Source organism: Anopheles coustani, unplaced genomic scaffold, assembly GCF_943734705.1.
Source record: "Anopheles coustani unplaced genomic scaffold, idAnoCousDA_361_x.2 scaffold_45_ctg1, whole genome shotgun sequence".
NCBI lineage: Eukaryota > Metazoa > Arthropoda > Insecta > Diptera > Culicidae > Anopheles > Anopheles coustani.
Genome location: NW_026525429.1, coordinates 78,760 through 89,055, shown reverse-complemented (window position 1 = coordinate 89,055; position 10,296 = coordinate 78,760). Strand labels below are relative to the sequence as shown.

At 56.9% G+C, this 10,296-nt stretch overlaps 1 protein-coding gene across 1 annotated transcript; it reads right to left on the bottom strand.

The window, feature by feature from the left end:
- Positions 1 to 234: 234 nt before the first annotated feature.
- LOC131271301 (uncharacterized) lies at positions 235 to 8,256 on the bottom strand. Its single transcript, XM_058272702.1, has 2 exons — positions 7,207 to 8,256; positions 235 to 4,455 (listed from the first exon to the last, which is right to left on the bottom strand). Exons 1-2 carry the CDS (start codon positions 8,254 to 8,256, stop codon positions 235 to 237), a joined length of 5,271 nt encoding a protein of 1,756 aa, XP_058128685.1.
- Positions 8,257 to 10,296: the final 2,040 nt, after the last annotated feature.

The following is a 10,296-nucleotide window of genomic DNA, read 5'->3' as shown; positions in this document are numbered from 1 at the left end:
GAGAGTTGCCCGTAGCGAAAGCTCTCCCACGCGCTCTCTCCTGTGACGTACCAGCACGCGGTGATGAGCTGACATTCCAGCACGCGGTCTGGCACGTCACACGATCTTCCGGGTCATGGAGGGGATTTGCCATAATTGATATGCGCTTATCGCATGATCGCGCGGATGACGTGATTGATCATGCGCTTATCGCATGATCGCGCGGATGACATAATTGTTTCGATTATAACGCGATTATTTCCCACAACCATTCCTCCCCCCTTTGGGACGCAGGCGACCGTCCCAAATTCCGCACGTAGGTGGTGGGTCGTCCTCATGCTCAGGGGTCGTCGGCGGCACGTAGCCAGGAGTCGAGTCAGAAGGACACTGCGCTGCTGATCCCTCAAGTTGTTCGTTTGGCGCTGCGTCGGATACGGAAGAGTCAGGTGCGCCCGAATGCTCCTTGGATACTTCCGTTTCAGCGGCCTCAACTGGGAGGGGTGCCAACAGCCTCACGTTGCGCTTGTAGATGCCGCTGCTTGTTCGTATGTCAGCGACACGTACGATGCCGTCGGGTCCCACGTAGGTTTTGACGACCAGGCCCATGGGCCATCGTCCAACGGGTAGGTTGTCATCACCGACTAGCACGATCTGGCCCGTCTGCAAGTTTGTAGTGCGTTTCGTCCACTTCGCACTACAACGCAACTGAGCAAGGTACTCAGTTCGCCAACGGGACCAGAATTGCTGAGCGAGTTTCTGGACTCGCTTCCAGCGAGTTTTGACACCGACCGTGTCATCGTCTCCAAGCGGGGCAGGAGTGGTGAATGATGCTCGTCCGATGAGGAAGTGCGCAGGGGTAAGTGCCTCTACCGATTCCGGACTGGAGTGGATTGCGGTGAGCGGCCTGCAGTTGAGAATGGCCGAAATTTGGTAGAGTAACGTCTGTAGCTCTACCAAGTTCAGCTGGGCTCCCTTTGCGGCGGCCTTGAACAATCGTTTTGCCACCTTGATGTTGGCCTCCCAAAGCCCTCCGAAGTTTGGGCTCCTGGGAGGGATAAACGAGAAACGAATTCCGCTGTCCGCTGCCAAGCTCACCACTTCGTCCTGGAATTCCCGGTTGTTGTGAGTCTTGCGAAGCAGGGTCAATTCTCTGGCAGCTCCCACGAAGTTGCGGCCGTTGTCGGAGTAGATCGTGTCAGGTCTTCCACGTAGGGACACGAATCGTAATAGAGCTGAGATGAACGCCGATGTCGACTGATCTTCCACTACCTCCAAGTGCGTGGCCTTCGTAGTGAAACACACGAAGATACAAACGTAGACCGTTCTACGCTTGCCTGATCGAGCATTTGAAACGATTTCGAAGGGGCCACACAGGTCCACGCCGGTGTGGGTGAAGGCGGGAGACACGTTGACGCGAGCCGACGGCAGCTGTCCCATCTGCTGGGCGTATTGTCTTGGGCGCGCTCGGGCACAAATTACGCATCTCGAGGTTACCCCGACGACTGTTCTTCGCAGGTCTCGCATCCAGAATCTCGCACGGAATTCGGCCATGATCAGCTCAGTTCCCGCATGGAAGTTGTGCTCGTGCAAATGGCGGATGATTACACGGGAGAAGGGATGCGACTTTGGTACTAGGAAAGGTGCCTTGGCGTCGTCAGCCAGATCTGAGTTTCCTAGTCGTCCCCGCACACAGATGATCTTATCCCTGACTATCGGGTCGAGATGCTGCATCGAACCCTTGGGAGCGACTGACCCGGAGTCTTGCATCTCCTTGACCTCATTGGGAAAGCACGTAGCTTGCATCACCCGTACTATCAGTTGGAGTCCGTACTCCAATTCGTCGAGTTGAAGGGGTCCTGATTTTTTCTCCACGGAGGATTTGGGTGCGCGTAAGTTGAAGATTGCTCTACCGAGCCACGCGAAATGTCGTCTTGTCATGATGAACGAGTTGTGGTGCTTGTACTGGGATAATAAGTCATCACAATCGTTCCCCACCATGGCCGTCAACAATAGAGGAGCGTCGACAGCTTCCTCCAATGCAGTCACGTAGTTTAGTTGAGGCATAACTGGCCTTTCATCATTGACTATGAAACTTGGTCCGTTCAGCCAAAAACTCGCAGTCTCGCTGTTTATGAGCTTGTTGGCAGGAAGTCCTCTGGACACGAGGTCTGCTGGGTTGAGTTTCGTCGGCACGTAGCTCCAATCCAGACGATTCGTGGCAGCGTGAATTTTCTCCACCCGGTTCTTAACGTAGACTCCCCACTTGGTGTTGTCGGAACGTATCCAAGCCAGTACCACCTGAGAGTCAGTCCACCAACGAGTTTGGCTTATCCGGGTGCCAAAGGCGTCCTTTATTTTGGCATAAAGGCGAGCTAGGAGCAGAGCTCCTTGCAGTTCGAGTCGCGGCAAAGTCACCTCTTCGATGGGTGCCAGTCGCGACCTGGAGCACAGCAACCGAGATTGCGGGTTTCCTTCACCGTCCAGAAAGCGAAGGTAAATGGCGCATCCAAAGGCCTTGGTAGATGCGTCGCTGAAGCCGTACATGATCGCGTCCTGAGGTTCGCTGGGCAGCGCCATCCTTGGGATTGGGAGCTGTCTGAGAAGCGGCAGGTGGCTGGCGAATCCGTTCCAGCTTTCGATCATGCGAGGTGATGCGGCTTCATCCCATCCGAAGCCATCTCGCCAGAGGTCTTGTAGCAGAATCTTTCCGGTGACTATCACTGGTTGGAGGATCCCGATAGGATCATACAGCTTGCCAACTTTGGATGCTAAACGTCGTTTCTCCAATGAACCCAAAGGCTCGTAGAACTCATCCTGGACTACGAGCTGGAACGTATCCTCTGTAGGGCACCAAGCCAGGCCGAGCAACTTGATGGCCTGCTTCTCACCAATCTGTACAGTTGTATCGCGGTGTTCCACCGGGATTTTACTGGTGATCTCTGGTGAGTTAGATGCCCACTTTCGCAATGGCATCCCGCGTATGTTGAGTGCTCGCTCGACGCTGGTCATAAGCTCACGTAGCTGCTCGGGAGTCGATGCGCCCAACGAAAGGTTGTCCACGTAGAACGATGATTGGATGGCGTCAGCTGTCTGGGGATCGGAAGTCCGCACTTCTTCCCCGGCTTCGAACAACGCCCTGCAGGCCAAATAAGACGAAGCAGCCTCACCGTACGTAACAGTGAGGAGTCTGAATAGTTGCATCGTGTCCTTTGGCTTGTCGCGCCACAGAATGCACTGCATCCAAGTGTCGGGCTCGGATACCCACACTTGACGGTACATCTTCACGATGTCGGCAGTCGCCACCACGGTTTGAGTACGGAAATCTAGCCAGATTCGGAACAAGTCAGGCTGGATCACGGGTCCTACGGCTTGGAGGTCGTTCAGCGAGATTCCCGTCGTTGATTTCGCGCTGGCGTCGAACACAACGCGTAGTTTTGTGGTAGTCGAGTCTGGCTTGACCACGCAAGAGTGGGGAATCACGTAGCGTACTTTGGGGAGCTCCTCCGTTGATACTGGGCACATGTGGCCCAGCTCTTGGTACTCTCGCATGAACTTTCGATATTCTGCGTAGGTGGGCTCATGGCTGGCGAGACGTCTTTCTAGGGCTAGCAAGCGGCGTCTTGCTTGCCCCATTGAATCTCCCAGCTGGTTTAGGTCCCCCCGTAAGGGAATTTGTACGATGTATCGTCCATCGTCAGCGATGGTGGTATGCTCCTTAAAGTGCGTCTCTAGTTCGTGAGACTTCCAAACCGTGGAGTCGGCGGCATCATTTGGGAGTTCTTCGATTCTCCAGAATCGTTCGAGGATCTCCTTTAGGTCATCGACGCACGTAGCTAGACAACTGTGTTCGTATAGATCGGCTGAAGTCGTGTCACGTAGCATTCCTCCCACGAGCCATCCGAATTTAGAATTCTGGAGGGTCAAGCCATTTGGGAGGCGACGCAGCCCTGTCTTGAGTGCGTCGAAGCATATTCTGGCACCTAAGATAGCGTCGATTGTTCCAGGATGGTAGAATTCCGCATCTGCTAGGAACTTGGCCTCTGGCAGGTCCAATTCGTCTTGTCTGATGGCACGAGCCGGTTGATCACTGAGACCGGGAATCACGAAGAATCCGACATCCTCAGAGCAGCTGCCGTCAATCGACGTAATCTTCGCTCGTATTTGTTGGGTTACTGGGATTTTGCTCCCCACGCCACTCAGCGTCAATCGTGCAGGGTGCATCGCTAATCCAAGACGCTTAACCGCATTCTTGGTGATTGCCTCGATTTGGCTGCCGGAGTCGAGCACGCATCGGATCCGTTGCCACATTCCCATGTTGTCCTGGATGAGTATCGCGACCGTAGCGAGTAGCACGTAGTTGTCCAGTAGCGGGATGTCTTCCGTTGGTGAAATGTCAACCGAGGCACGTCTTGATTGGCAAGAATCGGCAGCAGGATCACTCGATGAATTGGCGCCCGAAGGGGGGTCATTACCATCCTGTGGGGTGGATTCATCAGGACGAGGCGCAGGACAAGCACGATGATGCAGGGAGCCGGAGCGAAGCACGGAGCGGGATCTCCTCGGGATGTTGGATGCAGCATGCGGCAGACAACAGCTTCTGGGTGTAGAATGAATCCGAAGAGGCACGGAGCAGGAACGAGAAGGTGCGGCGCGAGCACCAGGCGGCAATTGGTAGGTACTGGGTGGCGCGGCAGTACGAAGAGGCACGGAGCAGGAACGCGGGGCGGCGCGAGCACCAGGCAGAAATAGGCAGGCACTGGGCGGCGCGGCAACACGAAGAGGCACGGAGCAGGAACTAGAAGCGGCGCGAGCACCAGGCGACAAGAGGCAGGCACTGGGCGGCGCGGCAACACGAAGAGGCACGGAGCAGGAACTAAAAGCGGCGCGAGCACCAGGCGACAAGAGGCAGGCACTGGGCGGCGCGGCAACACGAAGAGGCACGGAGCAGGAACTAGAAGCGGCGCGAGCACCAGGCGACAAGAGGCAGGCACTGGGCGGCGCGGCAACACGAAGAGGCACGGAGCAGGAACTAGAAGCGGCGCGAGCAGCAGGCGGCAAGAGGCAGGCACTGGGCGGCGCGGCAACACGAAGAGGCACGGAGCAGGAACGAGAAGCGGCGCGAGCACCAGGCGGCAAGTGGCAGGCACTGGGCGGCGCGGCAACACGAAGAGGCACGGAGCAGGAACGAGAAGCGGCGCGAGCACCAGGCGGCAAGAGGCAGGCACTGGGCGGCGCGGCAACACGAAGAGGCACGGAGCAGGAACTAGAAGCGGCGCGAGCACCAGGCGGCAAGAGGCAGGCACTGGGCGGCGCGGCAACCCGAAGAGGCACGGAGCAGGAACGAGAAGCGGCGCGAGCACCAGGCGGCAAGAGGCAGGCACTGGGCGGCGCGGCAACACGAAGAGGCACGGAGCAGGAACTAGAAGCGGCGCGAGCACCAGGCGGCAAGAGGCAGGCACTGGGCGGCGCGGCAACACGAAGAGGCACGGAGCAGGAACTAGAAGCGGCGCGAGCACCAGGCGACAAGAGGCAGGCACTGGGCGGCGCGGCAACACGAAGAGGCACGGAGCAGGAACTAGAAGCGGCGCGAGCACCAGGCGGCAAGAGGCAGGCACTGGGCGGCGCGGCAACACGAAGAGGCACGGAGCAGGAACCGGGCGGCACGGTGACATTTAAAGGAACAGAACGGGCACATACCTGTACGCAGCTTGCGTGACTCAGCAAAGCTTGGACACCGGGCGGCAGACTACAGTCCCTGGGCGTTTCGGCAGCACGAGGAAGCACGGAGCGGGAACGGCGGGGCACGAAACTGGAGTCACTCGGCACGGCGCGGGCACCAGGCGGCAAGCAGCAGGCACTGGGCGGCGCGGTGGCACGAGGAGGCACGGAGCGGGAACGTCGAGGCACGAAGCTGGAGTAACTCGGCACGGCGCGGGCACCAGGCGGCAAGCAGCAGGCACTGGGCGGCGCGGTAGCACGAGGAAGCACGGAGCGGGAACGGCGAGGCACGAAGCTGGATTCACTCGGCACGGCGCGGGCACCAGGCGGCAAGCAGCAGGCACTGGGCGGCGCGGTAGCACGAGGAAGCACGAAGCTGGAGCGGCGAGGCACGGAGCTGGATTCACTCGGCACGGCGCGGGCACCAGGCGGCAAGCAGCAGGCACTGGGCGGCGCGGTAGCACGAGGAAGCACGGAGCGGGAGCGGCGAGGCACGGAGCTGGAGCGGTGGGGCACGAAGCTGGATTCACTCGGCACGGCGCGGGCACCAGGCGGCAAGCAGCAGGCACTGGGCGGCGCGGTAGCACGAGGAAGCACGGAGCGGGAGCGGCGAGGCACGGAGCTGGAGCGGCGGGGCACGATGCTGGATTCACTCGGCACGGCGCGGGCACCAGGCGGCAAGCAGCAGGCACTGGGCGGCGCGGTAGCACGAGGAAGCACGGAGCGGGAGCGGCGAGGCACGGAGCTGGAGCGGCGGGGCACGAAGCTGGATTCACTCGGCACGGCGCGGGCACCAGGCGGCAAGCAGCAGGCACTGGGCGGCGCGGTAGCACGAGGAAGCACGGAGCGGGAGCGGCGAGGCACGGAGCTGGAGCGGCGGGGCACGAAGCTGGATTCACTCGGCACGGCGCGGGCACCAGGCGGCAAGCAGCAGGCACTGGGCGGCGCGGTAGCACGAGGAAGCACGGAGCGGGAGCGGCGAGGCACGGAGCTGGAGCGGCGGGGCACGAAGCTGGATTCACCCGGCACGGCGCGGGCACCAGGCGGCAAGCAGCAGGCACTGGGCGGCGCGGTAGCACGAGGAAGCACGGAGCACACACGGGGCACGAAGCACGGGGGGCGAGGCACGGAGCACACGCGAGGACGCACGGAGCACACGCGAGGACGCACGAAGCGGGAACGGCGGGACACGGCACTGGGGTTCGGATGCACGGAGCGGGCGCGGAGTGAGGGCACGGAGTGGGCAAGTCACTCCGGCGTCGGGTCGGAGTGCACGTGGAGCATTGTGTGGTGCTTCTTGCCACACACCTGGCACCTCCGCTCACTCGGGCATGCATTGGCCGGATGGTCCTTCGAGAAGCAGTTCATGCACTTGCGGCGGTCCATAATGTAATTAATACACTGAATTACGGACCGCGCGCGCAGCTCCGGGCACACCGTCGTCACGTGGCCCGTCCTGTCACACGCGTAACACCGTCGCGTCCCAGCCCCCTGACCCCCCGTTCTTACCTTCGTACTGGTGCTGGCGGGAACGATGGCGGCAGCGGCTGGCTGGGTCGCCGGCGCCCTCCGCGCAGGCCTGGAGGCGATGGCAGCAGGCTTCGGGGTGACGGTTGCAGCTAGCACCGTCCGTGCTGCTCGCTGGTTCGCTCCACGCGCTCGATCCGCATCTTCCTTCCGCTTGGGCTGATAATAAATTTTATTAGCCAGCCCATCCAGCTCGCGACGCAGCTCAACCCACGTAGGGATGAGCTGCTGGTCCGCACGCCGTGTCACGCTCGCAATGGTTTCAGCGTCTAGCTTGTCCATTACGAGCGCGACAATCAGCCCGTCTTCCACCACGGAGGTGGAATCGCCAGCCTCGGCGATCTGGCGGGCTGAGGCCACGGCCGTCTCCACTACGTCGATGACGCGCATCAACGCGTTCGCCGACGGAGAGCTCATCCTGGGCAGTTCGAGGATTTTGCGGATGTGGCCCATAAATGCCACCCGCTTCTTATAAAATCTCTCCTCCAGCTTGGCCCAAGCTTGGGCGAACGGCATTCCGGCGTTTTCGAATGCCTCACAACTGTGCCTCGCGATGTCGCACCGCTCGAGGCATTTTATCAAAAAGGCGAATTTATCGGAGTCCTCCGTAAGTCCGGCCACGCGCTTCTCGAATCGACTCGAGAACGCGGGCCATTCGGAGGGCGAGCCCTCGAACTTGGGCAGTTCTATGCGAGGCAGGTGGTCTGCTCGCGATGGCTGCCCCGCCATCGTGGTGTCCAAAATGGACGGTTTGGAGGCGGCTCCCTCACGGCGCTTGGTTGCGGCCGCCATGGCTGCCGCATAAGCCTCCGTGAAGGGGCCCCTGCGCGGATGGGGGCCGGTGACACTTTCGACGCGCATCAGCGCGGCGTTCCCGTCCCGCCACAGGGACGCCAAGATGTCCACCTTCACGGCGGCCACCTCCGGTTTCATCTTCGCATCGAGGCTTGCGGCCACCTCCTTTACGCTGCCCTCTAGGGCGGTAAGTAGCCGCAAGGCCTCGGCCACGATGTTTTCGTTCTCGTTATTCATACTTAAGTCGTGACAGAATTTTGCACTTAGCACTTTTCACGTAATCACGTCGGGGTCACCAAAATGTTCTCGCACGTAGCGATGGGCGAGTGTTTTGCACGTAGCGAAAGCGAATGTTTTGCACGAAGCTAAAGCGAATGTTTTGCACGAAGCTAGAGCGAATGTTTTGCACGAAGCTGCGGGCGAACGTTTTGCACGAAGAATTCACACGTTGTAATTACTAGGTTAAAAAGGAACTTTATTTGCACTTTTTAATTAGATTGGCACGTAGCAGCTTGTTACTCGTAGGTATACGTAAGAAAAGCGAGAGAGCCCGTCGATCCGTTGATCGACGGTTTTATAGGTGTCATCGCTCCCCTCCACTTCCCTATGCGTGGGAGAGTTGCCCGTAGCGAAAGCTCTCCCACGCGCTCTCTCCTGTGACGTACCAGCACGCGGTGATGAGCTGACATTCCAGCACGCGGTCTGGCACGTCACACGATCTTCCGGGTCATGGAGGGGATTTGCCATAATTGATATGCGCTTATCGCATGATCGCGCGGATGACGTGATTGATCATGCGCTTATCGCATGATCGCGCGGATGACATAATTGTTTCGATTATAACGCGATTATTTCCCACAACCAGACGTGGCTAGAATTACGAAAAAAGTGCTTCGAAGCATCTTGAAAATTGTTTGGACGTGGCAAGATTTACGAAACAAGTGCTTCGAAGCATCTTGAAAGTTGTTTGGACGTTTCTAGAATTACGAAAAAAGTGCTTCGAAGCACCTTGAAAGTTGTTTGGACATGGCTAGAATTACGAAACAAGTGCTTCGAAGCATCTTGAAAGTAGTTTGGACGTGGCTAGAATTACGAAAAAAGTGCTTCGAAGCATCTTGAAAGTTGTTTGGACGTGGCTAGAATTACGAAAAAAGGGCTTCGAAGCACCTTGAAAGTTGTTTGGACGTGGCTAGATTTACGAAAAAAGTGCTTCGAAGCATCTTGAAAGTTGTTTGGACGTAGCTAGAATTACGAAACAATTGCTTCGAAGCATCTTGAAAGTTGTTTGGACGTGGCTAGAATTACGAAAAAAGTGCTTCGAAGCATCTTGAAAGTTGTTTGGACGTGGCAAGATTTACGAAACAAGTGCTTCGAAGCATCTTGAAAGTTGTTTGGACGTTTCTAGAATTACGAAAAAAGTGCTTCGAAGCACCTTGAAAGTTGTTTGGACGTGGCTAGATTTACGAAAAAAGTGCTTCGAAGCATCTTGAAAGTTGTTTGGACGTGGCTAGAATTACGAAAAAAGGGCTTCGAAGCACCTTGAAAGTTGTTTGGACGTGGCTAGAATTACGAAACAAGTGCTTCGAAGCACCTTCAAAGTAGTTTGGACGTGGCTAGAATTACGAAACAAGTGCTTCGAAGCATCTTGAAAGTTGTTTGGACGTGGCTAGAATTACGAAAAAAGTGCTTCGAAGCATCTTGAAAGTTGTTTGGACGTGGCAAGATTTACGAAACAAGTGCTTCGAAGCATCTTGAAAGTTGTTTGGACGTTTCTAGAATTACGAAAAAAGTGCTTCGAAGCACCTTGAAAGTTGTTTGGACGTAGCTAGAATTACGAAACAAGTGCTTCGAAGCACCTTCAAAGTTGTTTGGACGTGGCTAGAATTACGAAACAAGTGCTTCGAAGCATCTTGAAAGTTGTTTGGACGTGGCTAGAATTACGAAAAAAGGGCTTCGAAGCACCTTGAAAGTTGTTTGGACGTGGCTAGATTTACGAAAAAAGTGCTTCGAAGCATCTTGAAAGTTGTTTGGACGTAGCTAGAATTACGAAACAATTGCTTCGAAGCATCTTGAAAGTTGTTTGGACGTGGCTAGAATTACGAAAAACGTGCTTCGAAGCACCTTGAAAGTTGTTTGGACGTGGCTAGAATTACGAAACAAGTGCTTCAAAGCACCTTGAAAGTTGTTTGGACGTGGCAAGATTTACGAAACAAGTGCTTCGAAGCATCTTGAAAGTTATATGGACGTTTCTAGAATTACGAAAAAAGTGCTTCGAAG